General features: G+C 45.7%; 1 protein-coding gene across 1 annotated transcript; it reads right to left on the bottom strand.

Moving 5' to 3' along the window:
- Window positions 1–27,486, bottom strand: LOC139402713 (lysosomal cholesterol signaling protein-like). The gene is made up of 17 exons (XM_071146610.1): window positions 26,077–27,486; window positions 24,387–24,565; window positions 21,612–21,832; window positions 20,133–20,307; window positions 19,353–19,508; window positions 14,837–14,920; window positions 9,990–10,110; window positions 8,598–8,682; window positions 8,406–8,496; window positions 5,977–6,100; window positions 5,731–5,820; window positions 5,465–5,542; window positions 5,152–5,270; window positions 4,604–4,699; window positions 4,461–4,525; window positions 1,863–2,000; window positions 1–319 (listed from the first exon to the last, which is right to left on the bottom strand). Exons 1-17 carry the CDS (start codon window positions 26,492–26,494, stop codon window positions 1–3), a joined length of 2,559 nt encoding a protein of 852 aa, XP_071002711.1. The 5' UTR covers window positions 26,495–27,486.
- Between the last annotated feature and the right edge of the window lie 96 nt (window positions 27,487–27,582).

Below are 27,582 nucleotides of genomic sequence, written 5' to 3'. Positions count from 1 at the left end.
TTACATGGCCACAGGAGGCATAATGCTGTTCCTCTCCATCGGTGGCGTCCAGCTCCTCTCAGTGAAGAGGTAGTGTAGGAGGGTGTCGTCCCTGAAGCCAAACTGGTGTGTGAGGTGTTGCAGTATCCCTCCTTGCTGGAGCTGAGCCCCATAGAGCTGGGCTTCCCCCCTGTCCCGGGCCAGACCCACCCTCACCAGCCAGTCCACCAGATCACTGCCCAGGAAAGTGGCCTGAGTCTGGGCCTGGGATGGAGGATAAGTCCCCTGACCAGGTCTCTCCCTGGAGCGCTCCCTCTCCTGAACCCTCTCTCCCTCACACCTGCATATCAAAGGAAGGATTCAGCTACTGTCCCATTGTTCAGGCTTTTCCCAGAAGCTACTGTCCCGTTGTTCAGGCTTTCCGCAGAAGCACTAGGGGGGGGGAGATATGAAGGAAGAGGAGAAAGGAGAACAGAGAGAGAGAAAAGGAGTGCTAGTGAGGATGAGAGTTCCGTAAGAGAAACAGGAAGTTAAGAAGGTGAAAAGTAGCTACCAGGATTGTGTACAACTCCAAAACCAGAATGCATTACCAGCGAAGAAGACTGTGGTAGGTTCAGTCCGTTCACAGAGTGTACAATAATGCATTACCAACGAAGAAGACTGTGGTAGGTTCAGTCCATTCACAGAGTGTACAATAATGCATTACCAACGAAGAAGACTGTGGTAGGTTCAGTCCGTTCACAGAGTGTACAATAATGCATTACCAACGAAGAAGACTGTGGTAGGTTCAGTCCGTTCACAGAGTGTACAATAATGCATTACCAACGAAGAAGACTGTGGTAGGTTCAGTCCGTTCACAGAGTGTACAATAATGCATTACCAACGAAGAAGACTGTGGTAGGTTCAGTCCGTTCACAGAGTGTACAATAATGCATTACCAACGAAGAAGACTGTGGTAGGTTCAGTCCGTTCACAGAGTGTACAATAATGCATTACCAACGAAGAAGACTGTGGTAGGTTCAGTCCGTTCACAGAGTGTACAATAATGCATTACCAACGAAGAAGACTGTGGTAGGTTCAGTCCGTTCACAGAGTGTACAATGCAATAATGCATTTTAAAAAACAGGATTAGGGGTAGAAACATGCAAGATATTATCTGGGGTAAATTCCTAGGCCATGCATAGAGATTATGTTAGTAGGGAACGAGTTCAACTCGTAGGTAACATGCTAGTTTATGGATTACTAGATCTGAACACGCAGTAGCATTTAACAGTCAACCGTTTCTGTTTCTATTGTATTTGATTTATTTTTTATAATTTTACTCCCTTTTTCTTCCCATATTTTGTGATATCCAAATTGGTAGTTACAGTCTTGTCCCATCGCTGCAACTCTCGTACGGACTCTGGAGAGGTGAAAGACAACCCTGCCAAGCCGCACTGCTTCTTGACACACTGCTCGCTTAACCCGGAAGCCAGCCGCACCAATGTGTCGGAGGAAACAACGTACAACTGGCGACCGTGTCAGCGTGCACTACGCCCGGCCCGCCACAGGAGTCACTAGAGCACGATGGGACAAGGACATCCCGGGCCGACCAAACCCTCCCCTAACCCGGACGACGCTGGGCCAATTGTGCGCCGCCACATGGGTCTCCCGGTCGCGGCCGGCTGCAACACAGCCTGGGATCGAACCAGGATCTGTAGTGACGCAGCTAGCACTGTGATAGAGTGTCTTACACCGCTGTGACACTGGAGAGACCCAAGTCAACTGTTTTAATATAGATTCTAGAGCTTTGATTCTGCACCAATCAGACATGTCCTGGGAGTGAAATCATGCTACAAATAAATGATAAATAAATGATAATTGATGTTTATGTTGTGGCCTACCTTCTGATGGGCACTATGTCCTGAACACACTGGTCTTTATGATAGCGGACAAACTGAGTGCAGGTCAGCCTGATCTCCTCTGGAACCACAGAGGGGGGCTCCTCCTCACTCTCCCTGCCCTGCCATAGGCTCACTAACCTGGGGGACAGGACACACACAGGCCCCTTAGAGGGCAGAACAACCACATCTTCTACAGCCACACTACCTGGCTCAGGCAAGTCTGACTTAGATCAGGCCCTGTGCTGACTTTGGGACAATACAACATACAAGAGGAGGTGCTGATGTTGGGGCAATACAACATACAGGAGGAGGAGCTGATGTTGGGACAATACAACATACAGGAGGAGGTGCTGATGTTGGGACAATACAACATACAGGAGGAGGTACTGATGTTGGGACAATACAACATACAGGAGGAGGTGCTGATGTTGGGACAATACAACATACAGGAGGAGGTGCTGATGTTGGGACAATACAACATACAGGAGGAGGTGCTGATGTTGGGACAATACAACATACAGGAGGTGCTGATGTTGGGACAATACAACATACAGGAGGTACTGATGTTGGGACAATACAACATACAGGAGGAGGTGCTGATGTTGGGGCAATACAACATACAGGAGGAGGTGCTGATGTTGGGACAATACAACATACAGGAGGAGGTGCTGATGTTGGGACAATACAACATACAGGAGGAGGTGCTGATGTTGGGACAATACAACATACAGGAGGAGGTGCTGATGTTGGGACAATACAACATACAGGAGGAGGTGCTGATGTTGGGACAATACAACATACAGGAGGAGGTGCTGATGTTGGGACAATACAACATACAGGAGGAGGTGCTGATGTTGGGACAATACAACATACAGGAGGTGCTGATGTTGGGGCAATACAACATACAAGAGGAGGTGCTGATGTTGGGACAATACAACATACAGGAGGAGGTGCTGATGTTGGGACAATACAACATACAGGAGGAGGTGCTGATGTTGGGACAATACAACATACAGGAGGAGGTGCTGATGTTGGGACAATACAACATACAGGAGGAGGTGCTGATGTTGGGACAATACAACATACAGGAGGAGGTGCTGATGTTGGGACAATACAACATACAGGAGGAGGTGCTGATGTTGGGGCAATACAACATACAGGAGGAGGTGCTGATGTTGGGACAATACAACATACAGGAGGAGGTGCTGATGTTGGGACAATACAACATACAGGAGGAGGTGCTGATGTTGGGACAATACAACATACAGGAGGAGGTGCTGATGTTGGGGCAATACAACATACAGGAGGAGGTGCTGATGTTGGGGCAATACAACATACAGGAGGTACTGATGTTGGGACAATACAACATACAGGAGATGCTGATGTTGGGGCAATACAACATACAGGAGGAGGTGCTGATGTTGGGGCAATACAACATACAGGAGGAGGTACTGATGTTGGGGCAATACAACATACAGGAGGAGGTGCTGATGTTGGGGCAATACAACATACAGGAGGAGGTGCTGATGTTGGGGCAATACAACATACAGGAGGTACTGATGTTGGGACAATACAACATACAGGAGATGCTGATGTTGGGGCAATACAACATACAGGAGGAGGTGCTGATGTTGGGGCAATACAACATACAGGAGGTACTGATGTTGGAACAATACAACATACAGGAGATGCTGATGTTGGGGCAATACAACATACAGGAGGAGGTGCTGATGTTGGGGCAATACAACATACAGGAGGAGGTGCTGATGTTGGGACAATACAACATACAGGAGGAGGTGCTGATGTTGGGACAATACAACATACAGGAGGAGGTGCTGATGTTGGGACAATACAACATACAGGAGGAGCTGCTGATGTTGGGACAATACAACATACAGGAGGTGCTGATGTTGGGACAATACAACATACAGGAGGTACTGATGTTGGGACAATACAACATACAGGAGGAGGTGCTGATGTTGGGGCAATACAACATACAGGAGGAGGTGCTGATGTTGGGACAATACAACATACAGGAGGAGGTGCTGATGTTGGGGCAATACAACATACAGGAGGTGCTGATGTTGGGACAATACAACATACAGGAGGAGGTGCTGATGTTGGGACAATACAACATACAGGAGGAGGTGCTGATGTTGGGACAATACAACATACAGGAGGAGGTGCTGATGTTGGGACAATACAACATACAGGAGGAGCTGATGTTGGGGCAATACAACATACAGGAGGATGTGCTGATGTTGGGACAATACAACATACAGGAGGTACTGATGTTGGGACAATACAACATACAGGAGGAGGTGCTGATGTTGGGACAATACAACATACAGGAGGAGGTGCTGATGTTGGGGCAATACAACATACAGGAGGAGGTGCTGATGTTGGGACAATACAACATACAGGAGGAGGTGCTGATGTTGGGACAATACAACATACAGGAGGAGGTACTGATGTTGGGACAATACAACATACACGAGGAGGTACTGATGTTGGGACAATACAACATACAGGAGGAGGTACTGATGTTGGGACAACACAACGATGCTCTCTGAAGTAAGTACCTAGTTCCTAGCTCACCTCTTCTTGAATGGCAGAATGATCAGATGCCTGTCCAGGCCAAAGATACCAAACGAAATGAAGCCCTGAGAAACATGAGAGGTAAAGTAAGCAACAGTAAAATCCCTTTCTATACTCATGATGTAATAGACAGGAGAGCGTACCTGTCCATAGTTGGCCACAGCACAGAAGAACTGCAGCTCCAGGTACAGTCTACCAGGGTCCTGGTTGAACAACCACCATAGACAACTGGACAGGTTCTGAAAGACATGCGAGAGGGGGAATGAAAAGCGCACACTTCAGAGTTAACAAGTGCCGATTCAGGGAAGAGGTTTGAGATTGGAGTGAACTAGTGCACACTTCAGGGACAAGGGTAGGTAGAGAAAGGGGACATGGCCAAGCAATAAAAGAATAGAACAGTAGAACAGAATTGAACAGAACAGAATTGAACAGATCAGAATTGAACAGAGTAGAATTGAACAGAGTAGAATAGAACAGAGCAGAGTAGAACAGAATAGAGTAGAACAGAATAGAGTAGAACAGAATAGAGTAGAATTGAGTAGAACAGAGCAGAGTAGAGTAGAATATAACAGAATAGAGTAGAACAGAATAGAGTAGAACAGAATAGAGTAGAACAGAATAGAGCAGAACAGAGTAGAGTAGAACAGAGCAGAACAGAATAGAGTAGAACAGAACTGTAGATAACACTCACAGCCAGCAGGGAAACTATGAGGAGTAGACACAACAGGACGTGTCTGACCAGCTGTCTGTCATCCTGGACTGGTGGACTACACTGCTGCTGCTGGGTTTCACACAGCGCCCCACACTGGCCTGGAGGGTACAGTACAACAAGTCAACAGGGTTGTATTCATTAGTGCACACCGTAGCAAAACGTTTTGCAACAGCATCACAGTCAACACAAGCCACAGTGGACACAACAGGTCAGCACGGCCCGAGGTATCAGCCCATAAACCTAGAACACAACTCCAACCAGAGCTGTAGTCATTCACGTTGTGTTCCTGTACCTGTTAGAGACGTGGGAGTGTCGTTCCTGGTGGCGCCGTTGATCATGCCGGGCACGGGCTGTGTACAGCTACAACAGTCTGGGTGGAACACAACAACAACACACAGACACAGTTCTGAGTTATATCAAACTACTCATGGTTTTTAACAATATGTTTAGGTTGGCAATTTAAGGTTTTACATATGAAGTTCAACACAAAATCCCCAGTAAACCAATGCACCCAAGTTTACAGAACTAGAAAAAACAATAATGTGTCTAGTGAGCTACCACTGTTGTTGCTGGTCTCTGGTGCTGAGGGCTCCAGTGGGGGGGTCTGGTCCTCCTGGCGTCCAGGGGGCCTCATGTCCTCTATAGTACCTGTGTTGGAGGCTCTCTCCAGGGCTTGGCAGTTCTGGTCCTCCTGGTGTCCAGGGGGCCTCATGTCCTCTATAGTACCTGTGTTGGAGGCTCTCTCCAGGGCTTGGTAGTTCTGGTCCTCCTGGCGTCCAGGGGGCCTCATGTCCTCTATAGTACCCGTGTTAGAGGCTCTCTCCAGGACTTGGTAGTTCTGGTTCTCCTTGGTGCCCTGGCTGAGACCCATCAGAGAGAAACCACCTACCAAGATGCTGCAGGAAACTACTACTGCAGTACTGATGATCTGAGAGAGGGGAAAGAGAGAGAGAGGTAAACCTTTAGGACTAGCTCCAGATCTATGTGATGTGTAAAACCTTTAGGACTGGCTCCAGATCTATGTGATGTGTAAAACCTTTAGGACTGGCTCCAGATCTATGTGATGTGTAAAACCTTTAGGACTGGCTCCAGATCTACAGTGCCTTGCGAAAGTATTCGGCCCCCTTGAACTTTGCGATCTTTTGACACATTTAAGGCTTCAAACATAAAGATATAAAACTGTATTTTTTTGTGAAGAATCAACAACAAGTGGGACACAATCATCAAGTGGAACGACATTTATTGGATATTTCAAACTTTTTTAACAAATCAAAAACTGAAAAATTGGGCGTGCAAAATTATTCAGCCCCCTTAAGTTAATACTTTGTAGCGCCACCTTTTGCTGCGATTACAGCTGTAAGTCGCTTGGGGTATGTCTCTATCAGTTTTGCACATCGAGAGACTGAAATGTTTTCCCATTCCTCCTTGCAAAACAGCTCGAGCTCAGTGAGGTTGGATGGAGAGTATTTGTGAACAGCAGTTTTCAGTTCTTTCCACAGATTCTCGATTGGATTCAGGTCTGGACTTTGACTTGGCCATTCTAACACCTGGATATGTTTATTTTTGAACCATTCCATTGTAGATTTTGCTTTATGTTTTGGATCATTGTCTTGTTGGAAGACAAATCTCCGTCAGACTCCATCAGGTTTTCTTCCAGAATGGTCCTGTATTTGGCTCCATCCATCTTCCCATCAATTTTAACCATCTTCCCTGTCCCTGCTGAAGAAAAGCAGGCCCAAACCATGATGCTGCCACCACCATGTTTGACAGTGGGGATGGTGTGTTCAGGGTGATGAGCTGTGTTGCTTTTACGCCAAACATAACGTTTTGCATTGTTGCCAAAAAGTTCAATTTTGGTTTCATCTGACCAGAGCACCTTCTTCCACATGTTTGGTGTGTCTCCCAGGTGGCTTGTGGCAAACTTTAAACGACACTTTTTATGGATATCTTTAAGAAATGGCTTTCTTCTTGCCACTATTCCATAAAGGCCAGATTTGTGCAATATACGACTGATTGTTGTCCTATGGACAGAGTCTCCCACCTCAGCTGTAGATCTCTGCAGTTCATCCAGAGTAATCATGGGCCTCTTGGCTGCATCTCTGATCAGTCTTCTCCTTGTATGAGCTGAAAGTTTAGAGGGACGGCCAGGTCTTGGTAGATTTGCAGTGGTCTGATACTCCTTCCATTTCAATATTATCGCTTGCACAGTGCTCCTTGGGATGTTTAAAGCTTGGGAAATCTTTTTGTATCCAAATCCGGCTTTAAACTTCTTCTCAACAGTATCTCGGACCTGCCTGGTGTGTTCCTTGTTCTTCATGATGCTCTCTGCGCTTTTAACGGACCTCTTAGACTATCACAGTGCAGGTGCATTTATACGGAGACTTGATTACACACAGGTGGATTGTATTTATCATCATTAGTCATTTAGGTCAACATTGGATCATTCAGAGATCCTCACTGAACTTCTGGAGAGAGTTTGCTGCACTGAAAGTAAAGGGGCTGAATAATTTTGCACGCCCAATTTTTCAGTTTTTGATTTGTTAAAAAAGTTTGAAATATCCAATAAATGTCATTCCACTTCATGATTGTGTCCCACTTGTTGTTGATTCTTCACAAAAAAATACAGTTTTATATCTTTATGTTTGAAGCCTGAAATGTGGCAAAAGGTCGCAAAGTTCAAGGGGTCCGAATACTTTCGCAAGGCACTGTATGTGATGTGTAAAACCTTTAGGACTTGCTCCAGATCTATGTGATGTGTAAACTGGCTCCAGATCTATGTGATCTGTAAAGTGTAGTCAACTCAGGGAGAACTAAACAGTGGATCTGTATTCCAGTAAACTAAAATCACAGGTGGCCCCTTTCCTGAGCCCTGCCATAGAGAAAGGCAGAGTCTATAGTATCAGGCATCCTCTCACCTGAGCCCTGCCATAGAGGAAGGCAGAGTCGATAGTGTCAGGCATCCTCTCACCTGAGCCCTGCCATAGAAGAAGGCAGAGTCTACAGTATCAGGCATCCTCTCACCTGAGCCCTGCCATAGAGGAAGGCAGAGTCTATAGTATCAGGCATCCTCTCACCTGAGCCCTGCCATAGAAGAAGGCAGAGTCTATAGTATCAGGCATCCTCTCACCTGAGCCCTGCCATAGAAGAAGGCAGAGTCTATAGTATCAGGCATCCTCTCACCTGAGCCCTGCCATAGAAGAAGGCAGAGTCTATAGTATCAGGCATCCTCTCACCTGAGCCCTGCCATAGAAGAAGGCAGAGTCTATAGTATCAGGCATCCTCTCTCCTGCCAGGAGCAGACCTCCAAGGATGAGGAACGGTATGCTGTGGAAGAGAACAACACTGTAAGGTTAAGTTTGAGGAACACAAACATACAATACACTGTTTCACACACACACACACACACACACACACACAGGACGTACCCCCAGCCAAAGACCATGAAGACCCAAGGTGGAATCCTCAGCAAATTGTCCTTCTTGGTCAGAACCAAACAGAGAGGAATGAGACCTATAGTAAGACCCAGACAGAACCAACTCAGGGTTATTCCACAGATACAGTACAACATATCCAGTCCAGACACACACGCGGTACATACCAGTCCAGACACTCACGCGGTACACACCAGTCCAGACACTCACGCGGTACATACCGGTCCAGACACGCGGTACATACCGGTCCAGACACACACATACATACCAGTCCAGACACATGGAACATACCAGTCCCGACACACGGTACATACCAGTCCAGACACGCGGTACATACCGGTCCAGACACACACATACATACCAGTCCAGACACATGGAACATACCAGTCCCGACACACGGTACATACCAGTCCCGACACACGGTACATACCAGTCCAGACACACACGGTACATACCAGTCCAGACACATGGTACATACCAGTCCCGACACACCCATACATACCAGTCCAGACACACACGGTACATACCAGTCCCGACACACACATACATACCAGTCCCGACACACACGGTACATACCAGTCCAGACACACACGGTACATACCAGTCCAGACACATGGTACATACCAGTCCCGACACACACATGCATACCAGTCCAGACACACACGGTACATACCAGTCCAGACACATGGTACATACCAGTCCAGACACACACATACATACCAGTCCAGACACACGGTACATACCAGTCCAGACACACACATATACATACCAGTCCAGACACACACATACATACATACCAGTCCAGACACATGGAACATACACGTCCAGACACGCGGTACATACCAGTCCAGACACGCGGTACATACCAGTCCAGACACGCGGTACATACCAGTCCAGACACGCGGTACATACCAGTCCCGACACGCGGTACATACCAGTCCAGACACACGGTACATACCAGTCCAGACACACGGTACATACCAGTCCAGACACACCCATACATACAAGTCCAGACACACCCATACATACCAGTCCAGACACACCCATACATACCAGTCCAGACACACCCATACATACCAGTCCAGACACACCCATACATACCAGTCCAGACACACACATACATACCAGTCCAGACACACACATACATACCAGTCCAGACACACACATACATACCAGTCCAGACACACACATACATACCAGTCCAGACACACACGGTACATACCAGTCCAGACACACGGTACATACCAGTCCAGACACACGGTACATACCAGTCCAGACACACGGTACATACCAGTCCAGACACACGGTACATACCAGTCCAGACACACACATACATACCAGTCCAGACACACACAGTACATACCAGTCCAGACACATGGTACATACCAGTCCAGACATATGTGCTGTAGAGTGACCCATAGAGCAGTGTGAATGTCAACACCTGTCCCAAGATGTCCTCCTGCTTCACTACGAAGTTCCACAGGATCATCCCGACACACACTAGGAACTACAGGGACAAGGAGAGACACATTACTATATATCACTTGTGTACAGTTGAAGTCGGAAGTTTACATACATTTAAAAACTCTGTTTCACAATTCCTGACATTTAATCCTAGTAAAAATTCCCTGTCTTAGGTCAGGTAGGATCACCACTATTTTAAGAATGTGAAATGTCAGAATAATAGTAAAGAGAATTAATTATTTCAGTTTTTATTTATTTCATCATATTCCCAGTGGGTCAGAAGTTTACATACACTCAATTAGTATTTGGTAGCGTTGCCTTTAAATTGTTTCACTTGCGTGTTTTGGGTAGGATTGAGGTCAAGGCTTTGTGATGGCCACTCCAATCCCTTGACTTTGTTGTCCTTAAGCCATTTTGCCACAACTTTGAAAGTATGCTTGGGGGTCATTGTCCATTTGAAAGACCAATTTGCGACCAAGCTTTAACTTCCTGACTGATGTCTTGAGATATTGCTTCAATATATCCACATAATTTGCTTTCCTCATGATGCCATCTATTTAGTGAAGTGCACCAGTCCCTCCTGCAGCAAAGCGCCCCACAACATGATGCTGCCACCCCCGTGCTTCACGGTTGGGATGGTGTTCTTCGGCTTGCAAGCCTCCCCTTTTTCCTTCAAACATAACAATGGTCATTATGGCCAAACAGTTCTATTTTTGTTTCATCAGACCAGAGGACATTTCTCCAAAAAGTACAATCTTTGTCCACATGTGCAGTTGCAAACCTTAGTCTGTCTTTTTATGGCTGTTTTGGAGCAGTGGCTTCTTCCTTGCTGAGCGGCCTTTCAGGTTATGTCGATATAGGACTCGTTTTACTGTGGTTATAGATACCTTTGTACTTGTTTCCTGAACGTGGTACCTTCAGGTGTTTGGAAATTGCTCCCAGGGATGAACCAGACTTGTGGAGGTCTACAATTGTTTTTCTGAGGTCTTGGCTGATATCTATTGATTTTCCCATGATGTCAAGCAAAGAGGCACTGAGTTTGAAGGTAGGCCTTGAAATACATCTACAGGTAAACCTCCAATTGACTCAAATAATGTCAATTAGCCTATCAGAAGCTTCTAAAGCCATGACAATTTTCTGGAATTTTCCACGCTCTTTAAAGGCACAGTCAACTTACTGTATGTAAACTTCTGACCCACTGGAATTGTGATACTGATATATAAGTGAAATAATCTGTCTGTAAACAATTGTTGGAAAAAATTACTTGTGCCATGCACAAAGTAGATGTCCTAACCGACTTGCCAAAACTATAGTTTGTTAACAAGAAATTTGTGGTTGAAAAACGACTTTTAATGACTCCAACCTAAGTGTATGTAAACTTCCGACTTCAACTGTATAGAATATAGAAAACATTATGTACAGTGCCTTCATAAAGTATTCAGACCCCTTAACCTTTTCCACATTTTGTTAAGTTAGACTTATTCTAAAATGCATTCAATACATTTTTTTCCTAATATCGACACACAACAGGTTTTTAGAAATGTTTGCAAATTTTATTACAAATAAACTGAAATATCTTATTTACATAGGTATTCAGACCTTTTGCTATGAGACTGGAAATTGAGGTCAGGTGCATCTTGTTAACATTGATCATCCTAGAGATGTTTCTACAACTTGATTGGAGTCCACCTGTGGTAAATTCAATTGATTGGACATGATTTGGAAAGGCACACACCTGTCTATATAAGGTCCCACTGTTGACAGTGCATGTTGGAGCTAAAACCAAGCCATGAGGTCGAATGAATTATCAATGGAGCTCAGATAGGATTGTGCCGAAGCACAGATCTGGGGAAGGGTACCAAAAAATGTCTGCAGCATTGAAGGGCCCCAAGAACACAGTGGCCTCCATCATTCTTAAATGGAAGAAGTTTGGAACCACCAAGACTCTTCCTAGAGCTGGCTGCTCAGTCAAACTGAGCAATCGGGGGAGAAGGGCCTTGGTCAGGGAGGTGACCAAGAACCCGAAGGTCACTATGACAGCGCTCCAGAGTTCCTCTGTGGAGGTGGGAGACCCTTCCAGAAGGACAACCATCTCTGCAACACTCCACCAATCAGGACTTTATGGTAGAGTGGCCAGACGGAAGGCACTTCTCAGTAAAAGGCACATGACAGCTCGCTTGGAGTTTTCCAAAAGGCACATAAAGATTCTCAGACCATGAGAAACAAGATTCTCTGGTCTGATGAAACCAGATTGAACACTTTGGCCTGAATGTCAAGCATCATCATCTGGAGGACACCTGGCATCATCCCTACGGTGAAGAGTGGTGGTGGTAGCATCATGTCTGGAGGAAACCTGGCAACATCCCTACGGTGAAGCGTGGTGGTGGTAGCATCATGTCTGGAGGAAACCTGGCACCATCCCTACGGTGAAGCATGGTGGTGGTAGCATCATGTCTGGAGGAAACCTGGCACCATCCCTACGGTGAAGAGTGGTGGTGGTAGCATCACATCTGGAGGAAACCTGGCACCATCCCTACGGTGAAGCATGGTGGTGGTAGCATCATGTCTGGAGGAAACCTGGCACCATCCCTACGGTGAAGAGTGGTGGTGGCAGCATCATGTCTGGAAGAAACCTGGCACCATCCCTACGGTGAAGCATGGTGGTGGTAGTATCAGGCTGTGGGGATGTTTTTCAGTGGCAGCGGCTGAGAGACTAGTCAGGATCGAAGGAAAGATGAACGGCGCAAAGCACAGAGAGATCCATGATGGAAACCTGCTCCAGAGCGCTCAGGACCTCAGACTGGGGGCGAAGGTTCACCTTCCAACAGGACAACAACCCTAAGCACACAGACAAGACAATGCAGGAGTGGCTTCGGGACAAGCCTCTGAATGTCATTGAATGGCCCAGCCAGAGCCCGGACTTGAACCCGATCTAACATCTCTGGGGAATCCTGAAAATAGCTGTGGTGCGATGCTCCCCATCCAACCTGACAGAGCTTGAGAGGATCTGCAGGGAAGAATGGGAGAAACTCCCCAAATACAGGTGTGCCATGTTTGTAGCGTCATCCCCAGAAGACTCAAGGCTGTAATCGGTGGTGCTTCAACAAAGAACTGAATAAAGAGTCTGAATACTTATGGAAATGTGATATTTGCGTTTGAGGTTTTTTTCTAAAAACGTCTTCTTTTTTAAACAGTTTTTGCTTTGTCATTATGGGGTATTGTGATGTCATTATGGGGTATTGTGATGTCATTATGGGGTGTTGTGATGTCATTATGGGGTATTGTGTGTAGATTGATGAGGCAAAAACATTTTTCATCCATTTTAGAATAAGGTTGTAACATAACAAAATGTGAAACAAGTCAAGGGGTCTGAATACTTTCAGAATGTCCTGTATATGAAGGATATATGTAATAACCCTTTCAGAATGTACTGTATATGAAGGATATATGTAATAACCCTTTCAGAATGTCCTGTATATGAAGGATATATATAATAACCCTTTCAGAATGTCCTGTATATGAAGGACATGTAATAACCCTTTCAGAATGTACTGTATATGAAGGACATGTAATAACCCTTTCAGAATGTACTGTATATGAAGGACATGTAATAACCCTTTCAGAATGTACTGTATATGAAGGATATATATAATAACCCTTTCAGAATGTACTGTATATGAAATAACCCTTTCAGAATGTACTGTATATGAAATAACCCTTTCAGAATGTACTGTATATGAAGGATATATATAATAACCCTTTCAGAATGTACTGTATATGAAGGATATATATAATAACCCTTTCAGAATGTACTGTATATGAAGGATATATATAATAACCCTTTCAGAATGTACTGTATATGAAGGATATATGTAATAACCCCTTCAGAATGTACTGTATATGAAGGATATATATAATAACCCTTTCAGAATGTACTGTATATGAAATAACCCTTTCAGAATGTACTGTATATGAAATAACCCTTTCAGAATGTACTGTATATGAAATAACCCTTTCAGAATGTACTGTATATGAAGGACATGTAATAACCCTTTCAGAATGTACTGTATATGAAGGATATATATAATAACCCTTTCAGAATGTACTGTATATGAAGGACATGTAATAACCCTTTCAGAATGTACTGTATATGAAGGACATATATAATAACCCTTTGAGAATGTACTGTATATGAAGGACATATATAATAACCCTTTCAGAATGTACTGTATATGAAATAACCCTTTCAGAATGTACTGTATATGAAGGATATATATAATAACCCTTTCAGAATGTACTGTATATGAAGGATATATATAATAACCCTTTCAGAATGTACTGTATATGAAGGATATATATAATAACCCTTTCAGAATGTACTGTATATGAAGGACATGTAATAACCCTTTCAGAATGTACTGTATATGAAGGATATATGTAATAACCCCTTCAGAATGTACTGTATATGAAGGATATATGTAATAACCCCTTCAGAATGTCCTGTATATGAAGGACATGTAATAACCCTTTCAGAATGTACTGTATATGAAGGACATGTAATAACCCTTTCAGAATGTACTGTATATGAAGGATATATATAATAACCCTTTCAGAATGTCCTGTATATGAAGGACATGTAATAACCCTTTCAGAATGTACTGTATATGAAGGATATATATAATAACCCTTTCAGAATGTACTGTATATGAAGGACATATATAATAACCCCTTCAGAATGTACTGTATATGAAGGATATATATGTAATAACCTGTGCCAGGAAGAGGTTCATAGAAAACATGTGTGGGAGCCTCTTGAACTTCTTACTGAGGAGAATGACAGCGATGGTCCACACCTACAAACACAAACACGATGTGTTTCAGTGTATCCAGTGTTTAAATACAGCTCAAACCCACTCAGCTTGTCAAAAGTCTTTGCAGAGTAGATTAGAATTTTAAAAAGCCATTGGTATGAATCCTCTATCATTAAAGCTGCATTCTACACCATGTATACAGCAAGCCCTGATCAACACCATGTATACAGCAAGCCCTGATCAACACCATGGATACAGTAAGCCCTGATCAACACCATGGATACAGCAAGCCCTGATCAACACCATGGATACAGTAAGCCCTGATCAACACCATGGATACAGCAAGCCCTGATCAACACCATGGATACAGTAAGCCCTGATCAACACCATGGATACAGTAAGCCCTGATCAACACCATGGATACAGCAAGCCCTGATCAACACCATGGATACAGCAAGCCCTGATCAACACCATGGATACAGTAAGCCCTGATCAACACCATGGATACAGTAAGCCCTGATAAACACCATGGATACAGTAAGCCCTGATCAACACCATGGATACAGTAAGCCCTGATCAACACCATGGATACAGTAAGCCCTGATCAACACCATGGATACAGTAAGCCCTGATAAACACCATGGATACAGTAAGCCCTGATCAACACCATGGATACAGCAAGCCCTGATCAACACCATGGATACAGTAAGCCCTGATCAACACCATGGATACAGTAAGCCCTGATCAACACCATGGATACAGTAAGCCCTGATCAACACCATGGATACAGTAAGCCCTGATAAACACCATGGATACAGTAAGCCCTGATCAACACCATGGATACAGTAAGCCCTGATCAACACCATGGATACAGTAAGCCCTGATAAACACCATGGATACAGTAAGCCCTGATCAACACCATGGATACAGTAAGCCCTGATCAACACCATGGATACAGCAAGCCCTGATCAACACCATGGATACAGTAAGCCCTGATAAACACCATGGATACAGTAAGCCCTGATCAACACCATGGATACAGCAAGCCCTGATCAACACCATGGATACAGTAAGCCCTGATAAACACCATGGATACAGTAAGCCCTGATCAACACCATGGATACAGTAAGCCCTGATAAACACCATGGATACAGTAAGCCCTGATCAACACCATGGATACAGCAAGCCCTGATCAACACCATGGATACAGCAAGCCCTGATCAACACCATGGATACAGTAAGCCCTGATCAACACCATGGATACAGTAAGCCCTGATAAACACCATGGATAAAGTAAGCCCTGATCAACACCATGGATACAGTAAGCCCTGATCAACACCATGGATACAGTAAGCCCTGATAAACACCATGGATACAGTAAGCCCTGATCAACACCATGGATACAGTAAGCCCTGATCAACACCATGGATACAGTAAGCCCTGATCAACACCATGGATACAGCAAGCCCTGATCAACACCATGGATACAGCAAGCCCTGATAAACACCATGGATACAGTAAGCCCTGATCAACACCATGGATACAGCAAGCCCTGATAAACACCATGGATACAGTAAGCCCTGATCAACACCATGGATACAGCAAGCCCTGATAAACACCATGGATACAGTAAGCCCTGATCAACACCATGGATACAGTAAGCCCTGATCAACACCATGGATACAGCAAGCCCTGATCAACACCATGGATACAGCAAGCCCTGATAAACACCATGGATACAGTAAGCCCTGATCAACACCATGGATACAGTAAGCCCTGATCAACACCATGGATACAGCAAGCCCTGATCAACACCATGGATACAGCAAGCCCTGATAAACACCATGGATACAGTAAGCCCTGATCAACACCATGGATACAGCAAGCCCTGATAAACACCATGGATACAGTAAGCCCTGATCAACACCATGGATACAGCAAGCCCTGATAAACACCATGGATACAGTAAGCCCTGATCAACACCATGGATACAGCAAGCCCTGATCAACACCATGGATACAGCAAGCCCTGATAAACACCATGGATACAGTAAGCCCTGATCAATACCATGGATACAGCAAGCCCTGATAAACACCATGGATACAGCAAGCACTGATCAACACCATGGATACAGCAAGCCCTGATCAACACCATGGATACAGTAAGCCCTGATCAACACCATGGATACAGTAAGCCCTGATCAACACCATGGATACAGTAAGCCCTGATCAACACCATGGATACAGCAAGCCCTGATGAACACCATGGATACAGCAAGCCCTGATAAACACCATGGATAAAGTAAGCCCTGATCAACACCATGGATACAGTAAACCCTGATCAACACCATGGATACAGTAATCCTTGATAAACACCATGGATACAGTAATCCTTGATAAACACCATGGATACAGCAAGCCCTGATCAACACCATGGAGTCAGCAAGCCCTGATCAACACCATGGAGTCAGCAAGCCCTGATCAACACCATGGATACAGCAAGCCCTGATCAACACCATGGATACAGTAAGCCCTGATCAACACCATGGATACAGCAAGCCCTGATAAACACCATGGATACAGTAAGCCCTGATCAACACCATGGATACAGCAAGCCCTGATCAACACCATGGATACAGTAAACCCTGATCAACACCATGGATACAGTAATCCTTGATAAACACCATGGATACAGTAATCCTTGATAAACACCATGGATACAGTAATCCCTGATAAACACCATGGATACAGCAAGCCCTGATAAACACCATGGATACAGCAAGCCCTGATCAACACCATGGAGTCAGCAAGCCCTGATCAACACCATGGATACAGCAAGCCCTGATCAACACCATGGATACAGTAAGCCCTGATCAACACCATGGATACAGTAATCCTTGATAAACACCATGGTACAGTAATCTTTGATAAACACCATGGATACAGTAATCCTTGATAAACACCATGGATACAGTAATCCCTGATAAACACCATGGATACAGCAAGCCCTGATAAACACCATGGATACAGTAATCCTTGATAAACACCATGGATACAGTAATCCTTGATAAACACCATGGATACAGTAATCCTTGATAAACACCATGGATACAGTAATCCTTGATAAACACCATGGATACAGTAATCCCTGATAAACACCATGGAGTCAGCAAGCCCTGAAACACCATGGATACAGTAAGCCTTGATAAACACCATGGAGTCAGCAAGCCCTGATAAACACCATGGAGTCAGCAAGCCCTGATCAACACCATGGAGTCAGTAAGCCCTGATCAACCCCGTGCTTCAATCAGCTAAAGTCAGACAGGACCACACATGGAGGACAACCAAGCCTATTGAAAACAGTGTCAAAGCCTGCCTTCTTCATTGGCCTTTCATGTAGAGTGAGAGAGAAACAGCGAGAGAAACAGAGAGAGACAGCGAGAGAGAAACAGAGACAGACAGACAGAGAGACAGCGAGAGAGAAACAGAGACAGAGAGACAGCGAGAGAGAAACAGAGACAGACAGCGAGAGAGAAACAGAGAGAGACAGCGAGAGAGAAACAGAGAGAGACAGCGAGAGAGAAACAGAGAGAGACAGCGAGAGAGAAACAGAGACAGAGAGACAGCGAGAGAGAAACAGAGACAGAGAGACAGCGAGAGAGAAACAGAGACAGAGAGACAGCGAGAGAGAAACAGAGACAGAGAGACAGCGAGAGAGAAACAGAGAGAGACAGCGAGAGAGAAACAGAGAGAGACAGCGAGAGAGAAACAGAGAGAGACAGCGAGAGAGAAACAGAGAGAGACAGAGAGAGAGAAACAGAGAGACAGCGAGGGAGAAACAGAGAGAAACAGAGACAGAGAGAGAGAAACAGAGACAGAGAGACAGCGAGAGAGAAACAGAGACAGACAGCGAGAGAGAAACAGAGAGAGACAGCGAGAGAGAAACAGAGAGAGACAGCGAGAGAGAAACAGAGAGAGACAGCGAGAGAGAAACAGAGACAGAGAGACAGCGAGAGAGAAACAGAGACAGAGAGACAGCGAGAGAGAAACAGAGAGAGACAGCGAGAGAGAAACAGAGAGAGACAGCGAGAGAGAAACAGAGAGAGACAGCGAGAGAGAAACAGAGAGAGACAGCGAGAGAGAAACAGAGAGAGACAGCGAGAGAGAAACAGAGAGAGACAGCGAGAGAGAAACAGAGAGAGACAGAGAGAGAGAAACAGAGAGACAGCGAGGGAGAAACAGAGAGAAACAGAGAGAGACAGCGAGAGAGAAACAGAGAGAGACAGCGAGAGAGAAACAGAGAGAGACAGCGAGAGAGAAACAGAGAGAAACAGCGAGAGAGAAACAGAGAGAGACAGAGAGAGAGAAACAGAGAGAGAGAAACAGAGAGACAGCGAGGGAGAAACAGAGAGAAACAGAGACAGAGAGAGAGAAACAGAGAGAGACATAAGAAGAGAAATAGAGAGAACCCTCACCAGTGCGACCAGGCTGACGATGCTGATGTTGAAGCTGACATTCTGCAGCTCAGTGACCAGAGGCTTGGGGTTCATCAGGGGGATGGTCAGGAGCCAGGCTGACACGTACATGATGGGGGCAGACAGGAACGTGCTGATCACCATCCCTGACGTCACCTACAGGACAGACAGAGAGGTAGAGAGAGACATGTGGAAATACAAGCCTTGGCTGTCTAGAAAGGTGGCTATTAGCGAATAAATTAAATATGAATTGATATTCCAGCCCCATGTTGTACTGTGATGTGTGTGTGTGTGTGTGTGTGTGTGTGTGTGTGTGTTACCAACTCACCACTTCCAGCCCCATGTTGTACTGTGATGTGTGTGTGTGTGTGTGTGTGTGTGTGTGTGTGTGGGGTACCAACTCACCATGTCCAGCTCCATGTTGTACTGTGATGTGTGTGTGTGTGTGTGTGTGTGTGGTACCAACTCACCACTTCCAGCTCCATGTTGTACTGTGATGTGTGTGTGTGTGTGTGTGTGGTACCAACTCACCACGTCCAGCTCCATGTTGTACTGTGATGTGATGTAATGTGAGTGTGTGTGTGTGTGTGGTACCAACTCACCACGTCCAGCTCCATGTTGTACTGTGATGTGTGTGTGTGTGTGGGGGGTACCAACTCACCACGTCCAGCTCCATGTTGTACTGTGATGTGATGTAATGTGAGTGTGTGTGTGTGTGTGTATGTGTGTGTGTGTGTGTATGTGTGTGTATATGTGTGTGTGTGTGTGGTACCAACTCACCACGTCCAGCTCCATGTTGTACTGTGATGCGTAGATGGCTACGCTGGGAGCAGGGGGGAACACCCCGTACAGAAAGGCATAGTTGGACAGGCTGGAGTGGTTCAGACTGCTGCTGTTGGAACCTGTAGAGTCCAGCAGGTCCACCATGTCCTTACAGATGAGAGGCATCACCAGCCTACATAGGAGAGACACATACCACTGTGTTAGGACACTAGGACAGTACCACTAGGACAGTACCACTAGGACAGGACAGTACCACTAGGACAGTACCGCTAGGACAGGACCACTAGGACAGGACCACTAGGACAGTACAGTACCACTAGGACAGTACCACTAGGACAGTACAGTACCACTAGGACAGTACCACTAGGACAGTACCACTAGGGAAGTACCACTAGGGCAGTACCACTAGGACAGGACAGTACCACTAGGACAGGACAGTACCACTAGGGCAGTACCGTACCACTAGGACAGGACAGTACCACTAGGGCAGTACCACTAGGACAGGACAGTACCACTAGGGCAGTACCACTAGGACAGGACAGTACCACTAGGACAGGACAGTACCACTAGGACAGGACCACTAGGACAGGACAGTACCACTAGGACAGGACAGTACCACTAGGTCAGGACAGTACCACTAGGACAGTACAGTACCACTAGGACAGGACCACTAGGACAGTACAGTACCACTAGGACAGTACCACTAGGACAGGACCACTAGGACAGTACAATACCACTAGGACAGTACAGTACCACTAGGACAGGACCACTAGGACAGGACAGTACCACTAGGTCAGGACAGTACCACTAGGTCAGGACAGTACCACTAGGACAGTACAGAACCACTAGGACAGGACCACTAGGACAGTACAGTACCACTAGGACAGTACCACTAGGACAGGACCACTAGGACAGTACAGTACCACTAGGACAGTACAGGACCACTAGGACAGGACCACTAGGACAGGACCACTAGGACAGTACCACTAGGACAGTACAGTACCACTAGGATAGTACCACTAGGACAGTACAGTACCACTAGGATAGTACCACTAGGACAGTACAGTACCACTAGGACAGGACCACTAGGACAGGACCACTAGGACAGTACAGTACCACTAGGATAGTACCACTAGGACAGTACAGTACCACTAGGATAGTACCACTAGGACAGTACAGTACCACTAGGACATTACCACTAGGACAGTACAGTACCACTAGGACATTACCACTAGGACAGGACAGTACCACTAGGACAGGACCACTAGGACAGTACAGTACCACTAGGACAGGACCACTAGGACAGTACCACTAGGACAGTACCACTAGGACAGTACCACTAGGACAGGACCACTAGGACAGGACCCTATTTACGACTGCAGTAATGCAGTTGTCAGCACCCTATCCAGCCATTCCCACAGGGTAGGTTGATAACGACTTGAAGGAATGTCAGTTCTTGACATTTCTGTAACTCACAGTTTGGCAGTGATGAGCAGGATAAGGGCTACTCCAGTAGACCTGGTGAGTTTGCCCACCTGTCCCACCATAGATAGCCCCAGGTAGAAGAGAGCTGCTCCTCCGAAGGAGTTGGCCAGGCCATCCACAAACTCCTCCATCACAGCAGGGATCCTCTGGCCCAGGGCAAAGTGGGACACGATCCCGACCACCACCATGAACACTATCGGGTTCTTCAGTACCTATAAAATAGATTTGAATAAAAGTGGGACACAATGTCCACCAGCCACCACCGTATGGACGAACACTTTACTGTCCACAAAAATGGACACCATGTTAACCCAACCCCCTAAGACACACCCTGACACCATGTTTTAACCAACCCCCTAAGACACACCCTGACACCATGTTTTAACCCAACCCCCTAAGACACACCCTGACACCATGTTTTAACCAACCCCCTAAGACACACCCTGACACCATGTTTTAACCCAACCCCCTAAGACACACCCTGACACCATGTTTTAACCCAACCCCCTAAGACACATCCTGACACCATGTTTTAACCCAACCCCCTAAGACACATCCTGACACCATGTTTTAACCCAACCCCCTAAGACGCATCCTGACACCATGTTTTAACCCAACCCCCTAAGACACACCCTGACACCATGTTTACCCTGACACCATGTTTTAACCCAACCCCCTAAGACACACCCTGACACCATGTTTTAACCCAACCCCCTAAGACACACCCTGACACCATGTTTTAACCCAACCCCCTAAGACACACCCTGACACCATGTTTTAACCCAACCCCCTAAGACACACCCTGACACCATGTTTTAACCCAACCCCCTAAGACACACCCTGACACCATGTTTTAACCCAACCCCCTAAGACACACCCTGACACCATGTTTTAGCCCAACCCCCTAAGACACACCCTGACACCATGTTTTAGCCCAACCCCCTAAGACACATCCTGACACCATGTTTTAACCCAACCTCCTAAGACACATCCTGACACCATGTTTTAACCCAACCCCCTAAGACACACCCTGACACCATGTTTTAACCCAACCCCCTAAGACACACCATGTTTTAACCCAACCCCCTAAGACACATCCTGACACCATGTTTTAACCCAACCCCCTAAGACACACCCTGACACCATGTTTTAACCCAACCCCCTAAGACACATCCTGACACCATGTTTTAACCCAACCCCCTAAGACACACCCTGACACCATGTTAACCCACCCTCCTAAGACACACCCTGACACCATGTTTTAACCCAACCCCCTAAGATGCATCCTGACCCCATGTTTTAACCCAACCCCCTAAGATGCATCCTGACACCATGTTTTAACCCAACCCCCTAAGACACACCCTGACACCATGTTTTAACCCAACCCCCTAAGACACATCCTGACACCATGTTTTAACCCAACCCCCTAAGACACATCCTGACACCATGTTTTAACCCAACCCCCTAAGACACATCCTGACACCATGTTTTAACCCAACCCCCTAAGACGCATCCTGACACCATGTTTTAACCCAACCCCCTAAGACACACCCTGACACCATGTTTACCCTGACACCATGTTTTAACCCAACCCCCTAAGACACACCCTGACACCATGTTTTAACCCAACCCCCTAAGACACACCCTGACACCATGTTTTAACCCAACCCCCTAAGACACACCCTGACACCATGTTTTAACCCAACCCCCTAAGACACACCCTGACACCATGTTTTAACCCAACCCCCTAAGACACACCCTGACACCATGTTTTAACCCAACCCCCTAAGACACACCCTGACACCATGTTTTAGCCCAACCCCCTAAGACACACCCTGACACCATGTTTTAGCCCAACCCCCTAAGACACATCCTGACACCATGTTTTAACCCAACCTCCTAAGACACATCCTGACACCATGTTTTAACCCAACCCCCTAAGACACACCCTGACACCATGTTTTAACCCAACCCCCTAAGACACACCATGTTTTAACCCAACCCCCTAAGACACATCCTGACACCATGTTTTAACCCAACCCCCTAAGACACACCCTGACACCATGTTTTAACCCAACCCCCTAAGACACATCCTGACACCATGTTTTAACCCAACCCCCTAAGACACACCCTGACACCATGTTAACCCAACCTCCTAAGACACACCCTGACACCATGTTTTAACCCAACCCCCTAAGATGCATCCTGACACCATGTTTTAACCCAACCCCCTAAGATGCATCCTGACACCATGTTTTAACCCAACCCCCTAAGACACACCCTGACACCATGTTTTAACCCAACCCCCTAAGACACATCCTGACACCATGTTTTAACCCAACCCCCTAAGACACACCCTGACACCATGTTTTAACCCAACCCCCTAAGACACACCCTGACACCATGTTTTAACCCAACCCCCTAAGACACATCCTGACACCATGTTTTAACCCAACCCCCTAAGACACACCCTGACACCATGTTTTAACCCAACCCCCTAAGACACATCCTGACACCATGTTTTCTAGCCTGTATTATTCACTGTGATATTAAGATGTTTTTCCATTCTTATCACAGCTAGCAGATACACAGATCCTTTCACTCTAATTTATTTGTTACAAAATCCTACGTATTTACTACTTTTATTAAATATGTTCCTAGTCCAATAAAGAATAAAGCACCATTTAATGTAATTTGCAAAAAAAAAACTATTGACTATTGATTAAAAAAAACTATTGATCACAGAAGAAAGCAAGATGAAATGACCTGCAGCAGCACCACACTGACGATCTGCAACTTGCCCTGCTGTCTCTCTGGGTGGTCCTTCCACTTCTGGACCTCACAGAAGGCAAATCCTATGGGATTGAGGAACATCAGGGAGACAGGCGCCACCAGGTAGATGTACTGCAGGTATTCTGGATGTGTGTTCCTGTACAGGGCGTCCACTGCAGGGACGGGGGGTGGCAGATGTTATTGTATGGTTTCCAAACCACTCCTCAGGGACTCCCAGATGTTCCAACAAATACAGGGCCTTCGGAAAGTATTCAGACCCCTTCACTTTTTCCACATTGTTACGTTACAGCCTTATTCTAAAATTGATTAAATTAAATGTTTTCCTCATCAATCATCGGTGAACATCAATACCCCATAATGACATCACAATACCCCATAATGACATCACAATACCCCATAATGACATCACAATACCCCATAATGACAAAGCGAAAAGAGGTTTTGAGAAGTGTTTGCAAATGTATTAAAAATAAACAGAAATAACTTATTTACATAAGTATTCAGACCCTTTGCTATTAGACTATAAATTGAGCTCAGGTGCATCCTGTTTCCATTGATCATCTTTGAGCTGTTTCTACAACTTGGAAAGGCGCACACCTGACTATATGAAGGTCCCAGTTGACACTGCATGTCAGAGCAAAAACCAAGCGTCACGTCTGGAAGAAACCTGGCACCATCCCTACGGTGAAGCATGGTGGTGGCAGCATCATGTCTGGAAGAAACCTGGCACCATCCCTACGGTGAAGCATGGTGGTGGCAGCATCATGTCTGGAAGAAACCTGGCACCATCCCTACGGTGAAGCGTGGTGGTGGCAGCATCATGTCTGGAAGAAACCTGGCACCATCCCTACGGTGAAGCATGGTGGTGGTAGCATCATGTCTGGAGGAAACCTGGCACCATCCCTACGGTGAAGCGTGGTGGTGTCAGCATCATGTAGTGGGGATGTTTTTCAGCAGCAGGGACTGGGAGATTAGTCAGGATCGAGGGAAAGATGAACGGAGCAAAGCACAGAGAGATCCTTAATGAAAACCTGCTCCAGAGCACTCATGACCTCAGACTGGGGCGAAGGTTCCCCTTCCAACAGGACAATGACCCTAAGCACACAGCCAAGACAACGCAGGTGTGGCTTAGGGAAAAGTCTCTGAATGTCCGTGAGTGGCCCAGCCAGAGCCTGGACTTGAACCCGATCGAACATGTCTGGAGAGACCTGAAAATAGCTGAGCTGCGATGCTCCCCATCCAACCTGACAGAGCTTGAGAGGATCTGCAGAGAAGAATGGGAGAATCGCCCCAAGCTTGTAGCGTCATACCCAAGAAGACTCAAGGCTGTAATCACTGCCAAAGGTGCTTCAACAAAGAACTGAGTAAAGAGTCTGAATACTTATGGAAATGTTATATAAATATTTTTTAAATAAATGTGCAAAAATGTCTAAACCTGTTTTTGCTTTGTCATTATGGGGTATTGTGTAAAAACTATGTAATCCATTTTAGAATGAGGCTGTAAAGTAACAACGTGGGAAAAGTGAAGAGGTCTGAATACTTTCAGAATGCACTGTGTGTGGAACGGCTGGGACTGTTGTGAGAAAGAGGTTGAACTTTCCAAAGGAAAAATCAACACGCCCTATTGTACTACGATCACATTCCAAAAGACAACTATCCTCACCAATGGGATACCCCAGGGCGAAGTCGTTGCTCTGCGTAGCGAAGATGGAGTAGAGTCCTGCCTTGCTGTACCTGCTCTCCGGACTGGCCACGGCTAGCGTCAGAACACACACCAGGACGAACACCGACACCTTGGCTATCAGGATACTCCACAGGAACGACCAGATCACGTTATTAAAGTCCAACAGAACCATGTTCTTGAAGAGCAGCGCCGGGAGGGCGAATTTAGACACAAAGTTCCCTAATCCTTTAGTTTGACAGGAGGTGATTATGTCTGTCCTACCGGCGATGTATCCACACAGGATGATCCCAAAACACTCCAGGAGAGCCGGGAAGAGCTTGTCGATAGACATGGCTTGGGTGGAGGAGAGGGGATTGTGGGATATGTTCTTGCCATGGATGGCTACGTAAGTATCCATGGTTGTTTTGTGGTTGTATGAGCACTAAATTACTTCACCGATGGGAATATGTTCGATATCGGAGTACAGAACAGTCACGCTGGGCACCAGTTCAGGCTAATACATCCGCAATGCCCTTGTTGAAACAATAATAATCGGTGAGTTGTAGTAGGATAAGTCATACACTTTTTTGGGTTGTCAGAAAAACATATGTAATACCAAGGACCAAGAGAGTTTCCTGACCAAGTGACAAGTATAGGAAAAACTCCTGGCCCTACCAAGGAGAGGGTGAATCTGTTGTTGTCAAAAAGAACCAAAGCAAAGCTATTTACGAGGAGTGCAGTGCTGATGACATGCATACCACAGATAATGCACTATAGCCTACTCCCAACTGTGCATTGAAACTGCTTTCAAAACTAGTCATGGGGGATTTCAGCATGGGAGGATTCACAGAGTTAACCTTTTATACGTGTAACTCGTGATGTCTTAAACGATGCCAATTATTGGATTTGGCGCTAGGTACTGTAGCGAGCTAAAGTTAGCATGCTATTCGTTGATAGTAACAGTTACATCTAACGTCAGTTAGCTCGCGTGCTAAAAACATATTGCGAAAATACAACAAGATAAAAGGCGTCATACCTTGCACATCTGGTGACGAGATATTGCATATTTAACACGCGATTGTCATTTTTTATTTTTTTTATCAAAATGTAGCTATATAAACGTTAGTCTAACTCTTCCTATCTACTGCTGTTGACAGCTAGCTAACGGTAGTACAAACGCCTTGCTATTATCATTTGGCGTAAAGCTATTCGGGATCCTTGGCACGTCACGACATTGACGTTGCCCCAATTGAAGTTGACATGTAAAATGTTAAGGTTAGAGTAAAGGTTATGTCCCAAGGATCCCTGATAGCACTAACAATTCTCATTTGTGGCCTTTCGTGCCATTGTTCATCAACGCCCTAAATTATGAGTGACAAACCAGGCATCCAATTGTCGCCAAAGTGTGTTGTTTCGAGGAGCTATACTCGGCTTTGATTGGGTGGGAAAGCGACCGCACTCTGACGTTGGTAAGGGTCTCTATAATGTGAGTTAAGACCTGTCAAT

The sequence above is a fragment of the Oncorhynchus clarkii genome, unplaced genomic scaffold (assembly GCF_045791955.1).
Source record: "Oncorhynchus clarkii lewisi isolate Uvic-CL-2024 unplaced genomic scaffold, UVic_Ocla_1.0 unplaced_contig_9311_pilon_pilon, whole genome shotgun sequence".
In the NCBI taxonomy this organism is placed as follows: domain Eukaryota; kingdom Metazoa; phylum Chordata; class Actinopteri; order Salmoniformes; family Salmonidae; genus Oncorhynchus; species Oncorhynchus clarkii.
This window is presented reverse-complemented; position numbering and strand designations above follow the sequence as displayed.